At 38.6% G+C, this 16,138-nt stretch overlaps 1 protein-coding gene across 3 annotated transcripts in view; it reads right to left on the bottom strand.

Moving 5' to 3' along the window:
- The window catches only part of PLD1 (phospholipase D1), a 209,785-nt gene that overhangs the window by 64,558 nt on the left and 129,089 nt on the right, over positions 1-16,138 (bottom strand). For 2 of the 3 annotated variants that reach the window (XM_079155125.1, XM_079155126.1), the window contains 5 exons: positions 13,710-13,820; positions 9,842-10,042; positions 8,590-8,803; positions 7,899-8,012; positions 136-264 (listed from right to left, as the gene is read on the bottom strand). In XM_079155125.1, coding sequence (XP_079011251.1) covers positions 136-264; positions 7,899-8,012; positions 8,590-8,803; positions 9,842-10,042; positions 13,710-13,820 — 769 coding nt within the window. The remainder of the gene's footprint in view (positions 1-135; positions 265-7,898; positions 8,013-8,589; positions 8,804-9,841; positions 10,043-13,709; positions 13,821-16,138) is intronic. The other variant, XM_079155127.1, reaches the window with a different exon arrangement.

Raw genomic sequence — 16,138 nt, 5'->3', positions numbered from 1 at the left:
CCTCAAATTTTTGCCAAATTTTCAAAAATGAACAAAGCAAAACGAAAGACATTTAGACCAGGCCTGTGCATACTTGCTAAGATGCTCAAAAATAAAAGACAAAATATCACCCACAGCCCATACCATGCTACTCACCAGCAAAAGGCTTATCAAGTTGAACCCAGTCTTTGAAGACAAAATTGCAGTAGTCCTTCCCATGCCAGAATCTGGTTTCCCCATGTAGCTCTCCCACGCCCGTCTGCAAACTGCGGATGGAGCCGGTGTCTGTGAACACAGTGATACCCACCCAGAGACTGTGGGTCAATTGGGCCCCCAGAGAGGGGGGCTCTCCTCTCACTTATTAAACACCTGCACATGTCTTAACTTTTCTTCTTGAAACTCATGACTAGGTGGCATATGACCATTTGATTAGAAGCTGTGGGCTAATGAGGTTTCACAACATTCTTCAAGTTTATTTTTAGTGGGCTGTTAGGGCCACAGCCAGGCTCATCGTCAGACAATGAAATGTAATATTCTCAGCTTATTCTCACCACCTACCAGATCACTGCAAGAACTGATCTCACAGCCAACTGTCAATAAAAAACTAGCAAGGAGGGACTACTAGAGAGCAATAAAACCAGGTGAGGATGGAGAAACATGAGACTCAAAGGAAACAAATAAGCCAGGCAACTTCTCCTTCCTCATCTGCATGGTGCAAACCTAATGTGTAATTCTTGTGATTTGCATTTCAAAATCAAGAATCTCATATATACAGAGAGCTCATGTTCCAGCCCTGGAATTAACTAAGTGACACTAGCTTCACCTTTTGGGTCAGAAGTCCCTTATGTGTAAAAAAGAATTGGCCCTAGATGACAGTTAAGACCTGTTGGTCTCTAACTTTCTATAGTCCGACAATCACAAAAAGCATCTGTAAAAAATGTAACCCACAGACAGACAGACACTTATCATGGAGGCACAAAAGCAGCAGAGAGCAGACTCCAGATTACAAATGCAGCACTTGGCACAAAAGAGGCACCAGACAGATGTGGGATAGAAAAATATGGTTGAACGGAAAAAACGATTACTCCTTCAAGTAGCCAGTGGGAGGTCTAGACCAGTCACCTGAGCACCACCTCCACCACCACACAGTCTCAACTGTCTTTGTGAAGTGCCAACTCATTGCTTAAAAACTACTGCCCCCTACTATCTACAGGAGGTTCAAGTTCTCAGGACTTGATGTGCATAGGAAGCTCTTCCCAAACTGGTGCCAATCTGACTTTGGTCCTCATTTTCCTCCCAGGCCCACTATATCACATTTTTTGCCATATTTTGACAGGCCCGATCTGCTTTGCCTCCTCACTCTGCACCTTATTTCTTGGGTCTGGAATTGTCTTCCTTCCCCTTGGCCTGATCTCCTAGTCATCCTTCAAGAATCACAGTAGCTGTCACCTGCCTGAGGAGACCTCCCAGAGCCCAAAGGGAGAGGCAGTCACTAGCACTGTCATTCCATTGGAAACTGTACCCAGAAAACCTCTAACTCTCTTATGTGATCGTATAAGGTTGCCCCTCTCACCAGTTCCCCTGTCTCCAGTCTATAAACTCCTTGGGAGTGGGGACATGTCCCCTCACTGCCTGATACAAACCCCAACATCTAGGAGGCCATCAGTAAACATTTGAAAAATATAAATATTTTTATGCAATCACTACATACAACTAATATTCTATCTCAAAAATCGGTTTGGGTAATTAGCCTTACAAAGGTTATTGCAATTTTTTACAAAAAAAAAGTCTTCAACTTCAAAGTGAACAAAACTAATCAATATTAAAAGTAGACCTCTATTGACTTCTCCTAGTGATTTATTTTTCTGCTGTATAAGATGGAGAGGCTAGAACACTGGTAGGTCTGGTTGCTTACTTGTAGGCTCTTTATAGTAAGCATGGCACATAGTTTTAAAAAAAAGAGGAGATAGAAAAAGGGGCATGTACAAAAAAATGAGATAAATAATGGGTCAAATTCCACATTTATTCATACATATATAAGCGTATATGTGTGTGGGTATAATTTGTTTTCAGCAATTGCAAAACTAAGCTAAGATTTTTAGGTAGATCCCATATAGTTGTTTAAAAGTTTATTTTTACCTAACATCTGACTACAAGGAAAACAAAACAAGGTAAATTCCAGGTCTCAGAAAATTATCTTGGTACTAATTGAATTCAACTGCTCATAATTCAAATTTGGTTTTGTTTATAGCCAAGGTCTAAACTATTCCAAATCAATGAGAGTCTGCCTCATAATAAATGATCTTTTAAGACAACAGAACCAAATACCCATTAGTTACTGTGCTGATTGCTCAGAATTGTGTGGGCCTCTGTGAGCAGAGATCTTCTGGCATCTGCAACCCTGATCTGAGGTGTTCTCATTAGACTAGATCTGGCTCCCAAATGACTTCATGTTGTCATCTGCCTTATCTTTGGGTTCACCATCTCAATTTTTCACATCCTCCTCCATCAGCAGCCCAGATTCTAGCTCCAAAGTTTACGACCAGGGTGTCCTCCTGCTCTTGCCCAGTGTCTCAGGCCTTTGCATGGCCTCCTCTTTTCTCATCTCTTGCCTTCCAAGGGTAGAGACTGCATTTCTCCAGCCTACCCTTTTCCATCTTCTTTCCTAGATGCTGTCACCAATATTGTTTCCCCTGTTTCTCCTGTTTTCTTCCCCATGATTCCTAAATGTACACCTCTAGGCCTGGCTTCTTTTTTTGAGCACCATATATATATATATATATATAGTCACTGAACACTGTTTACCTAGCTGTCCCATAAGGACTTGACAATCACATCTAACACTAAAATCATGACCCTCCCCATAACATCAAGTCCTCCTCTGGGGTTTCTGCTTTCTGTTCAGAGCAACTCAGCTCTAACTCACAGGCACCTTCGCTCCTCTCTTTACTGTCTCTTCCATCCCCCTGCCCAGCACCACTTCCCAAATCAGATCCAAATTTTGCTGAATTCTTTTTTTTGGCAAAAGTTTCTCCCATTCCCTTGAACCAATCTTGGGCCCACTAGCACAACCTTTTTGGACTCCCTTTGTCTCCTATGTACGTAACCTTCATAAAACTTTGACCTTAAACTCTCCCCCATGGGGATTCTCCAGCATTTAGTAGATGAGGGATACTGTCTCAGCCTGACTTACGAGGCCCTCCATCAACTGGTGAAGACAGACCCCATCAGCCCAATCTACACGAATTAATCCTTAGCCCAAATCCCCAATCCCCCAAGCTCTGAAAATCCATGTGTTTTTCCCATAGCTTATTTGTTAGCAAAACTCAAGAAATTATTTATTATCTTTATCGATCCCGCTTGGTGTTGGACAAATATAATGGTGTGCTTACATTCCAGGTATTCCCAGGACACTGCTGAAAGGGTAACATAATATAGGGTATACCTATTATATTACTTTGCTAAAACCCAGAACCTTCTGATTCCTGAAGCACAGCTGATGCCAAGAATTTTATATAAGAGATTGTATTCACCACACTTCACAACTGAGGTCTGCGGTATTAAAACAAATACTTCTAGTATTTCCCATGTCTGGACCTTAAGATATAAGGTTTGCCTGAAATGCTTGTTTTCTTCTTCTTTTTAAGTCTCTATCTACTAAAATTCTACCTATACCCACAACCAGTTCCAGTATAGGTCCCTCTATATGTATATTAAACAAAAGCTCTGGTTTTTGAAAGCATTTTGGGTTTTGGAATTATGGGTAAGGATTCATGGACCTGTATTACATCCATGGAGAAGGCTTTGTAAATGACTACTGCAGGGCTATTGACCCTTGATGAATTACTGAAGCACCAGGAGGTCAAATATTTAAAACTATGCCCACTATTGGATAATACATCCTTGGACAACACAAAATGACTCTTATACACCCTGGAGGCTGCACCCCAGAGAACATAGTTTTGAAACCAGTTAACTTATTATCCACCATACCCCTGCAGAGATATTTGTTGAAAAACCTGATTCAATTAAATTGCAAGAATGATTTCTCTTCTTACTTATCTATTTAATATTGCTTAAAAGGAAAAGCTCATCAAACAGTTTCTGAATGTAAAGGGAGTAAAATCAACCCCTTACAAAATATATAGTATCAAAAAAGCAATGTCAATCTGAGTTTCTCCTTCTGACAACATAATTCTGAAAGAAAGAAAAAAAAAAAAAAACTATGGAAGATGGCTGAGTAAGTTTTAAAAAATATATTTATTTATTTATTTATTTATTTATTTATTTTTATGAGGGGCTGAGGATCGAACCCACTGCCTCACACATGCCAGTCAAGCACTCTACCACTGAGCTACAGCCCCAGCCTGGCTGAGAGATTTTGAATAGAAATATACACTACAAAAATGTATCATGATTATTAACCATGTTTAGAATGAACTGATTTTATTGGTTTTTCTGTTTAAAACCCCACAGTGATCTTGCAGCCACATGCCACATAACCCCAGGGAGGTTTATTAGGAGCCCGTTCCAACTAAGGTTTTTGCAGTCAAGTGAAACTGACATTACAGAGACACTAACCATGTTCAACTCTCAGAAAAAGGAAGTCCTTAACTCAAACTCATATGTAATTTTAAATTTCTTTGTGTGTGTGTGTGTGTGTGTGTGTGTGTGTGTGTGTGTGTGGTGCTAGGGATTTTAAATTTCTAATGAGAGCCACTTCATGCTTAATTTGGGTTTCAAGTCCTATAAGATAACATAAGTTTATGTCATTGCATGATTTAAGTCAAAATCATGCTTTGAAAAAATTCCTTAATTATTTTTAGTGGAACCTTACTTTTATTTTCCAGATAAATTTGCAAAGAACTCCAATACATAAAAGAGATACAGGTGGGACTATTTTGAAAGAAGCATGTACTAACAGAAGGGGTGGGGGACTCTAGGGGACACCTACTTGGGGTCCTCTGCAAGAGCCTTCAAGAAGCTCCAGGGTCCAGGGAATACAATTTGGGAAGCACTTTCTGGGAAGACTCAACCAACCTTTTTTTTAAAGTAAGTTGATTTTTCCCATTATTAAAAGTTAAATTTGTATATATGTGTGATTATAAAAGCAATACGAAACCAAGGCCAATGATGTAAAAAAAAAAAAAAAAAAAAAAGAGAGAGATAAATGGAACCTTTGGTTCTATCTTCCTAACGAAGCTGGTGTCCTTTAATGTCTCTGGTCAACCTCTTCCAGGTGCATATTTGGACTCAGTGGTAGTCATTCTCAAGCTCTAAATCTTTCCATGCTCTTGTTCACATCACAGCAACTCCACCTTTCTGGTGGCACAAAGGACCTAGAGTCCTCTCCAGCCCTCGCACCCACATCCAGGGCATAGGCAAATGCTGTCAGCTCTATTCTCAAGATATATTCAGTACCTTCTCTGCCACTCTTTGCCACCTGATCTACTCTGAAGAACAAGCCTGTAAAGACCTAAGTCAGACTTCATCTGCCTTTGCTCAAGACTGGCTGGAAACTTTCTCTGGAGGCAGAATTCTTACAGCCTCAAAGACAGCTCACAATCCACCCAATCTCCTACCTCTCTGACTTTTCTTAACATTCTCCTCCAGTCCATCTGACCACAGCCATGTTCCCAGAACACACTGATCCCCCTCCTGTCCCAGGGCCTTTGCACTTGCTATTCCTCCTGCTTCGGACACCTCCCCCTCTGTCTCTTATCCTCATGCTTCTCCTGCTTCTGATCTCCTTTGAAAACTCACCTCATGAGAGCAGCATTCTCTGCTAACCTATATAAAATAATAACTCCTCCCTCTGCCCCCCACATTGACCCTGCTCTGTTCTCCTTGATGATTATCACCATCTGAGAAGTTGTGTCTGACCATCTATTTGTATATACGATCCCCGTCCTTTCTCAACTGGCTGAGTTTATCTGCTATCTTCACTACATCCCTAGTACCAGTATCTCAATCTGTACTGACTTAAATAAACAAACCTTCTACATTGGTTTGTGTATTCCCACTTAATATTTGAACAACTGCACAATTCCATCACAGGGATGAACCCCTCACCATGTTCTTAGCCATTTCCCTCTTGCCATATTTGGGTTGTTTACTTTCTCTTTTTCTCTTAGTTCACAATGCTGTACTAGACATGCATACAATTTATTAGTGAGGGGACAATGAATGGATGCCAGGGATATTTTCCGTCAATGAAGAAAACCAAACACACCATGCCTTTGGATTACCACTGTGGATGTGATGCCCTCAGCCTGCAGGTGGCCTGAGTTACCTGATGTATTTAGCACTAGACTCACATACTTTCCACTGGCTCCTGATCCTCTCATCAGCAACACTAACAGTCATAATGCAGATGTTTTGTAGCTCAGCAACCTCATCCCTCCATCTAATTTTCAACTTCAGTTCTAAAATAGTCAAGTCACACACTGGAAGTCCAAGGCACTCCCAGGACTAGTTCCCAACTCTTTACCTTTAATATCTGAAGATTGAGACACTCCTGACTTGGCCTACTGGACTTTCCAAAGGCTCCTTGGTTGTCAGGGCTTTCAAGTTCTGTCAAGTACAGGAATTACTGGGAGTTGTCCCTGAATCCACACATGCATCAGGCACTAATCATACACTAAATAAACATCTCATGTTTTCCATTTTTAAGTGTATGGCAATGCCTTCATGATTTAAAAAAATACAAATTTAATTAATAGCTACATGAGAGCTTTAGTTCATTCCTCATAGTTAGTCAATACAATTTTCAAAATTCAGGGTCCCTAAACTAAAGACTACTGGGAACCACTGGTCAAGGTCCAGCTTAGTTTATCAGGTTTAGCAGCTCTTGCTAGTCACAAGTGACTCACGTCCAGGCATGTTGGCTGACTTCAAGTTCTTCGTCTCCTAAACAGCACAGGTGAGCCTTGACCTTGGGATTCTGGCCAAAAAGTCATGATGTGGTACTTTGCATTTCTGCTAAATCACAAATCAGAATTCTGAGCAGTGGGAAGCTGATACATGGAGACTTCACTGGGCAAGCTGCCTATCATCTGAGTATTCTCACAAGTCAAAAGGAGGTAACAATATCACCACCTAGCACTCATAGCATGGGGGCAGGGGGGGGATGAAGGGTATAGTCTGCACACAATAAAAGTTAGTTAGCTGATGATTTTAGTACTGCTGCCATTTATCATGATGATTACTTATCCCTCAATCAGAACAGTTGCCCTATCTTCTTTAATTCCACCACAATAAAGTAGGCAGACCCTGGTTAAGTCACTCCTTGTGTCTGATTCATCTCATAAAAGGTTATCAGGTATCAGTTTCTAACATTCACATGTAGAGCATGAGGCCTCTTTAAATTTTAACTGAAGTTCCAACTCCCCAGCCTGTTTGAGCCTCCACATGTGACCGTGTACATCTTCCTACTCTTACATAGAAAACATACCACTGCTGAACGGTGCATTTCCCACTAACAGCTAAGATGTGGGCCATTTCCCAGTCTAGCACCTTTGCCGATGCCTTTCCTTCACCTGCACTATTTTCCCATCCTCACCCAACCTCACCAAATTATTTTCAGAGCTAATCTGCAAGTGTCTTACTCAAAAAGCCTTTCTAGATCATGAAAAAAGAAGTCCCCTCACCATCTTCCACAGAACCATACAACACTACTGAACTGCATGAGCTCTGCACTATTTGGTTATTAGACGTGTTTTATTTTCTCTACTGGAGTGCAGGCTCCTGGGGAGTAGGGATCTTGTGCTTTGTACAGAGAAAGCGCTCCACAATTATTTGCAACGCAAAAACTGTGTGAACAGAAAGCCAATCTGGAAACACACTCACTATGCCCATACAGCAGACAATGCAATGGAAGCTGAAGCCAGAGGAGGCTCTGCCACTCACATATCACTTACCAATGCTGGGCCCAGAGAGCCCCTGCTCAGACCCACACGAAGGGCGAAAGAGTTTCAAGTGGGGTTTTAAACCATGGATTAAATGCTGATGACTTCTATAGTGATTAAGATAACCTGGAGAAAGTTGAAAGTTCTTTTTTTTTTTTTTTTTTACAAAGAAATACATATATATCAAGTTTTCTAAACTGGAAAGCAAGTTTCATCATTTTAAAACTAACTGGGCTATAAAATCAGTCCTAAGATTCTGTGCAAGGCTTTAATACAGATTTGCAAAGAAGAGTACATTTACAAGATACAGAATATATGGTATTTGTTGATATAAGCCCAGAGTATTTATGGATGGGAAAAGAAATAAAATTTCTTCTAGGAGAAGTTTGTAAAGTACATCTAATACTTTTCTTTTTCCTTGATAGTTTGCCATATTTTAGAAACCCTTAGTCATTCTTTACCATCAAAGCATGAACAGTGGTTGTTATGATGACATTGTGTGGCTAAAACAATAAATCTGTTTTAAAACGAGGCAAACAAAGCCACAGGAAATGGCAGGAGGTTGAACAGGATGATATAGTGAGCTTCCCACCCTGTTCATTTTACTCCCTTATCCAAAGACAGGTTTTAAAGACAGGTATGTAGTAACTGGCTGTAGGAACACATGTAGTTGGGACGATTTCTAGAAAAGACCATGACTCACTGGAGGCGCTGTCAATGCTGCTGACGCTGTCCACGTTGTGCAGCTGGTGCCTGTGGAGCTGCCGATAGAGGCTAAATTTGGAGAACTTGCTGGGCTTTCCTATTCCTTTCAGTTTTGAATCCATTTCATCAACATGCTTAAGGATGGGCACATTCTTATTAGATTCGTTTTTATTTTTGAGGCTTAAAGATTCCATAGACTCTGTTGTTGCAGCCTGATAGGAAAATTATTTGGGAAAAAAAAAACTGCATAAGATATACACTGCAAGAGTGGTCCTTTAATTCAAACAGAGCTAAGGAGGACAGTCTATAAATGGTGGCAGTCCCATAACAGACCCTCAGTATAAAGTCAGGTCAGCCAAAGGTGGAGGGGAATTCTCGTGAGCTGCTAAACACTACCAAAGGAATGCAGGAGCTCCACTGTGGTTCCTCCTTCAGCAGGCCAAATTCTTGAAATTTCATTCCAGTTAATCGTTTCATCTCAAATACAATTATATGCTTTATATTCACTTCTTCCTCTGATACACATTTTCTTCTGTCAATCATTTTCCATTACCTACTTAGTAAATTGCTATTTTCCCAGAAAAGTCACCAATATCACCAGCAGTAAATAAGATGGAGCTCATCAAAAATTGAATAAGTGCTTTGATACTTTGGCAGCCATTGAGTTGAAAGAGCAAGCAGATAGACATAAACATACGCACATGCTGGTTCTTGATTTAACAGGTACTTTAAGAAGTTATTAACTTTCTGCTCAAACAGAATTCCCTCTAAATGACCCCAGACTGATCTATCCTGGTTTTGTGTGTCTTTAAGTAGGAAGATTCTAAAATTCTTGGCTAAGTACACGCTGTACCACTGGACTACACCCCAGTGACAGCAGATACTTTTAATAAGACTTATTATTATTAAACCTAAAATCTTGATTGCCTCACATTTGCATTTATAAACTTTTTTCCCCAAATAGGGAATAAATTTTTAATTTAAATGGAAATCAAGGAGTCAAGACTGAGATGGTAAACACTCCATTTAATCTGTTTTCTCTTCTTACAAAGGAAGAAAGGGAGCCTGAGATACATGCTAGCAACATAAAGCTAATGTATGAAAGTGTGTCTGGTATTTTTCTCAGCGTTCTTAACCCCTCCAAGGAGATACCACCTCTCGTCCCATCCATCAGTCATGCTATTTATTAATACACCCTTATACAAATCATGTTCCCTTTACACAGCACCACAAAGAAGAAATTTACTCACCGTGAGAGAACCAAGAGAGAGTCCTGAAGTGATTCGCTTCACGCTGCCCACGTCTGTGAGTCTGTGCTCATTGTCATCCCACCTTCCATAGGCCAGGTCAATCCCGCCCACAAAGGCCACTGATTGGTCGATGATGACGAGTTTCTCATGATGAGCCCACAGATAGACACTGGAGGACACGTGATCCGGGTGCCTCATCACCTTGAGAGGGTAGAAAGGCACATATGTTATTATTATTATTATTATTTTATTTTATTTTACTTTTTGGTGGTACTGGGGATTAAACACAGGAATGCTCTACCACTAAGTTACACCCTCAGCCCTTTCCAATTTTTATTTTCAGACAAGGTCTTGCTAAGTTGCCCAGGCTGGTCTTGAACTTTCAATCCTCCTGCATCGGCCTCCTGAGTGGAGTCACCTGGATTATAGGCACATACCACTATGCTTGGTCTATGCTATGCTTTTAAAACTGTTCTTCATGTCATAATAAGTTTAGTCTGATTTCTTACTGAAAAGCAACTTTATAATTCAAATACCAAAATGTTTTATATATATATATATACATATATACACACACACACATATATATTTATATGCATGCATACACACACACACACACACACACACACACCAAGGAAAAATTCTCAAACTTCTAATTTTATTCTTAGTAGTTAGCAGAGGAAAATCCTACCTACTTTTTAAGACTCCTAGCCTAGATACTATATTTTGGGGCAGTGAAATTTAGCTGAAGGTTTGGTTACACATTAGATAAAAGTCAGCTCAATTTGATAGTTAGCTGGCATCCTTCTCTCTATACAAGAATTATGCTATATTTGATATTTTTAAAAACTCTCAAAGTACTTAACCAACACCTTTCTTTGGAAATTAAAAAAAATATATACTGATGTTTTGGCAGCCATTGAGTTGAAATACTATGCATCTGGACATAGTCCTGTAGGTATCTGGACAGATCTTGATTTAAAAGGAACTTTGGGAAGTCAATAACCTCCTGCTTTCAAATAGATGCCCTAAATAATTGCAGTCTGAACTACCCTGTTTTCATATGCTTTTAATCGAACACATTCCAAAAACTCAAGCAAATACTTTTTTATTGTGGCAAAATACACATAAAACTTACCACCATAACCATTTTTAAATGTACAGTTCAGTGGTATCAGAGTGATGAATTGGAGTGTCTTCTCTCCTCTTCAAAATTTGGAAAAGTTTGAGAAGGATTCTTGTTAATTCTTATTTAAATGTTTGGTAAAATTCATCAGTGAAGCTGTTGGATCCAGGGCTTTTGTCTTTGGGGAGATTTCTGATTACTTATCAACTTCCTTATTAATTATAAATCTATTTAGACTTCGTATTTTCTTTATGGGTTAGTCTTGGAGGTTTTGTTGCTAGGATTTTGTCCATTTCATCTAGGTTATGTCATTGGTTGGTATAGAACTTTTGATAGTAATATCTTAGAATCCTTTTTATTTCTGGAGGATTGGTAGTAATGTCCACACTTGCATTTCTGATTTGAGTAACTTGAGTCTTCTCCCTTTTTCTTAGCCCATCTAGTTAAGTTTGCCAATTTTGCTCATCTTTTCTATGAACCAATTTTTTGTTTCACTGATTTTCTGTGTTATTTTTATCTCTTATCTTTGTTTCCTTCCTTCTGCTAGCTTTGGTTTGAGTTTGCTCTTTTTCTAGTTCCTCAAGTTACAAAGTTATGTAGGCTTTTGAGAATTTACTTCTTTTTTAATAGAGCATTTGTAGCTATAAATTTCCCCTTTACACTGCTTTTGATGTGTCCCATAAGTTTTATGTTCTTTTATTTTGTCTCCTGAGGATAAATTCTTATGATTTCTTCTCTGATCTATTACTTGCTCAATAGTATGTTGTCTACCCAGTTTTCCTTCTTTGCTGATTTCTAACTTCATTCTTTCATGGTCAGAAAGATGCTTGTAATGTTATCTACTTGTTAAAATCTATTGAGACTTAATTCATGGTCTAACAGCTGGAAAATACTCCATGTGCGCTTGAGTACGCCTGTTGTTGAGCAGAGTGCTTTGCATGTACCCATTAGACTTAGTTGGTCTATTGTGTTAAGTCCTCTATTTCCTCAGCTTGTTCTATTATCATGGAGAGTCCGGCATTGAAGGACTTATTGTATGTGTGTGTGTATATGTATATGGGGTGGGGTGCTAGGGATTGAACTCAGGGGCAGTTGACCACTAAGTCACATCCCCAGTCCTATTTTTTTTTTTTTTCCTGTGCTGGGGATTGAACCCAGGGCCTTGTGAACTCTACCAACTGAGCTATATCCCCAGCCCCCAAGGACTTATTGTAGAAATACTTTTTCCTCCCTTCAATTGTTTTCCTTCAAATATTTTGGAGGTCTGTTATTCGGTGCATAAATGCTTATAATTTTTTTATCTTCTTGCTATATTGAACCTTTTATTAACATTATGTCTTTCTTCATTTCTTGTAGTCTGCTTTTGATTTAAAGTCTATTTTGTCTGATATTAGTTCAGCCACTCTTGTTCTTTTCGGTTACTATTTGAATGGACTATCCTTTCCTTCCTTTCACGGTCAACCTGTGTCTTTGCATCTAGAGTGTCTCCTACAGAGACCACATAGTTGGATTATGTGTTTTTAATTCATTCTGTCTTTTTACTTTCCATTCTGTCTTTGGTAATAAGATTTTATTTTATTGAAGAATTTTAAAATTTATTATTATTACTTTATTAATATTTACCATGCTGGGAACTGAACCCAGGGTTTTGCACATGCTAGGCAAGTGCCCTACCACTGAGCTGCATCCCCGCCTCTAAAACCTGTCTTTTGATTAGATAGTTCAATCCATGTACATTTCAAATTAATTGTTCATAAGAGAGGACTTAACTTCTGTCATTTTGTTATTTGTTTTCTGTATGTCCTTGTTTTTTGGCCCTCATTTCCTGCATTACTGTCTCTTTTTAGTTGATTTTTTTTTTTTTTTACAGTAAGTTGTTTAAATTCTTATTTCCTGTTGTATACATTCTATAACTATTTTCTTTGGTGGTTACCAGGGGCATTACATTAATCTCCTTAAGCAGTAACACTCTAATTTGAATTTATACTGCCTTGCCTGCAATAATATAAAAACTCTGCCCATTTAACAGCTTTGTCTTCACTTCTCTCAGTTGCTGATCACAAAATTACATCTTTAGTAGGTGCTGGACAAAAATCTGGTAAATGAACAATGAACGTTTAGAAATGATGCAACTTACCTCATACTCTGGGGGAAGTGTTAACCAAATGAAATATGTAATTTTTATGTATCTTAAGCCTGGTGGAGATTCACTAATTATTACATCTTCATGTATCTCAATGACTGGGTGGTATCTGTTTGATAGGTTTAGGTCTCCGGTGAAATTTCAAAGAGCCTTTTCAAACTGCTTATCATGCTATTTGTTTTATGCATATCTTATACTACGTATTATTGAATTTTTAAAAGACATTTTAAATCCCAAGAGAGGTCTCTGTTGCCATCATTGATCCAGGGATCCCACAGGGACATCACATCTAAGTGGTTCCAGAGCAACTTAATGAGAAGTGGGAGAACCTGAATGTGAAAACAACTATAGGACGCATGTTCTTGATTCAACTATCACTTTCAATTACGATTACAGAAACAGAAGTGTGAGATCTGCCCACCCCCATCCACGTGGGGAGTGAAAGAAAGGACAGTATATGTTTCATTTCTGAGCACTGAAAGCTGTTTAATCAGAACACACATTAGGGAAGTGTAGAGATGAAGACCACCCAGAGCAAATCGTATCTGGACAACTACAGAACAGTAAGAAACACTGGTGACCAGGATGATGGCGAATACCTTTATGTTGGGGTGCAGCCGCATCAAAGTCCTCTTGGTGTACTCACTGTTGATTCCCAGGGCCAGCTCCACTTCTTTGTAGAGCATTATGAAGATCCGCACGCCCTGTTGCTGCCACAAGAGAAAACACATGAATGAGTATCTCTGGAGGTGCTGGGGTTGCCTTTTTTTTTTTTTTTTTAATCTGGGTTGTACTTGCTTTCTTATAAAAGTAGGTATAATAAAATATTTAATGAAAAAGGCAATACAAAGAGGTGACATATAACTATATACTGACAGGAAGATAAAAAATATAAAGGCATCTCCTTCCCATTCTTACCACTTACATCAAAAGAGTGTCCATATTCAACTAATTGCAGATCTAGAATGCTGAAATAGTAATCTCAACTGCTGAAAATGTCCTCTAGTCCTGAATTCTCAATTTTCCCAAACTCTTATCACTGAGGGAAGTTCTAACCTGAGGATTAGGGATTTTTGTTCGTTTACTAACATCAGACCTCAATTAGTTTAAACAATAATGATGAGAAACTTAGACACAATAGCTTATGCTAAATATCCCTGAAGTGCTTAGAGGGGTGTTTTTCACAGAATTTTCCTTATTAAAAAAATTTATTTACTACTGTCATATATAACTAACTAGAACAAATAAAAATATATAAAAATTTATTTAAATTAAGAAAGTATTTCTTAATCTTAAAAGATAAATATCTTGGTTCGTCCTTTTTGTTTTTGTTTTTTTTTTTTTGGTGCTGGGGATCGAACTCAGGAACTTGTGCTTGCAATGCAAGCACTCTACCGACTGAGCCATCTCCCCAGACCTTGGTTCATCCTTTTAACTCACAAGTAGATTATCAATATCTACTTCATTAATGAAAGGACACCTTCAGAAAGAAGCTTCTCTAGCATTCAAATGTCCCAATGTTTCAATGGGAATTTAGAATAAAATGGATACACAAATTAACACCAATCCATCCTTAGATTTTGTAGCTAAAAGAAAATAGATAAGGCTGTTGTGATCCATATAACAGTACCAAGTTAAATCAAAGAGTGCTGGGTTAGGACTGGGGTTGTAGCTCAGTGGTAGAGCACTTGCCTAGCATGTGTGAGGCGCTGGGTTTGATTCTCAGCACCACATATAAATAAAAGTAAAGGTTCATCAACAACTAAAAAAAATGTACATATAAAAAAATTACTGGGTAAACTCTTATAGTAAAATAACATTACTAATGTGAACCATCAAAGAGACAATGTCCAACAACTGGACAACACTAGTGCTTTCTACTCCAGGTCTGGTTGGTGACCGGCTTTTGGCCCAGGTTAAGCTGTCCCCGACTCGAACCCTCCTGTCTTCCCTGTCCACTCATAGGGACTCCCTTCCATATACATTACAGGATCTGTTTCCTCGAGCAAACTCTGTCAGCCCCAACTTGTGGATCACTTTCTTACTATTTGGTTTGTACCCTCAGGATTTCTCTGCAGTCTGTACTGTTTTAATTTGCATTCTCTCTACCCAGCAGCTCTGAAAACTTTTTAAACATACCCCATGCCTAGTAGACTACGAATCTAAATTACACCTAGGCATTTAATACCCCACAGATTAAAGGCAAGAATTTTTCCATAATACTTTTGAGAGTGTTAGAGATGCAACTATATCTAAACCTTGAAGATAAGGAATTACTCAGTTATAGCTTAAACTAACATTTCACAGTAATTAGTCATTGTTCATAATGGAAATTTGAATAAAAAATTCAAGAATTCATCTAATGCATAAGAAGTGAATATTTTTGTAATGCTCTATAATGTGAAATAACATCAAAGTTAATACTTATAGGTAGCAGATCATAGGACATAAAATCTCAGAACAAACATAACAGTTCTCCAGTGTTGTTCTATCAATACTAAGATGCAGGTTTGGGGCCCTGAATTCCACATCACTTCAAAACACTAACATCCCATCTCTCTTGATGTTAGCAATGCCTGCAAGTATATACATTTTTTAAGAGACACATTAGATTTACATTCTGGTACACATTAAGGAGATCTGAATACCAGAAGACTCACCCTTACTCTGGAAAAAAAACAACAACAATCCAGGATCAAAAAGATTATATGTCATTCTATTTTTCTGGTTAATAGCTGGCCTTTGGAACTTGTTTATTACTTATTATATGCAAATACTATTACAATCAAATCTTTAAGTACAGATTTGAGTTAGGAAGTAAGGTGATGAAAGTCTAGGCAAAGATGAGCAGTCTCATTTCTGGTGTTCTAGAAATGAGTGCTGTAAGAACTACTGACTGGGAGCTCTAAAGACAAACTAGATTATTTTATTATTCTCCTCCCTGTTCAGGTCTATTTTGCTATTTGAGTATTTTAGGATTCAACCCTGAATAATGGTTACCAAAATAAAAAAGGGGAGAGAGAGGGAG

The sequence above is a fragment of the Sciurus vulgaris genome (assembly GCF_902686455.1).
Source record: "Sciurus vulgaris genome assembly, chromosome: 10".
In the NCBI taxonomy this organism is placed as follows: domain Eukaryota; kingdom Metazoa; phylum Chordata; class Mammalia; order Rodentia; family Sciuridae; genus Sciurus; species Sciurus vulgaris.
The sequence above is the reverse complement of the archived record's forward strand: the minus strand, read 5'-3'. Positions and strand labels throughout refer to the sequence as shown.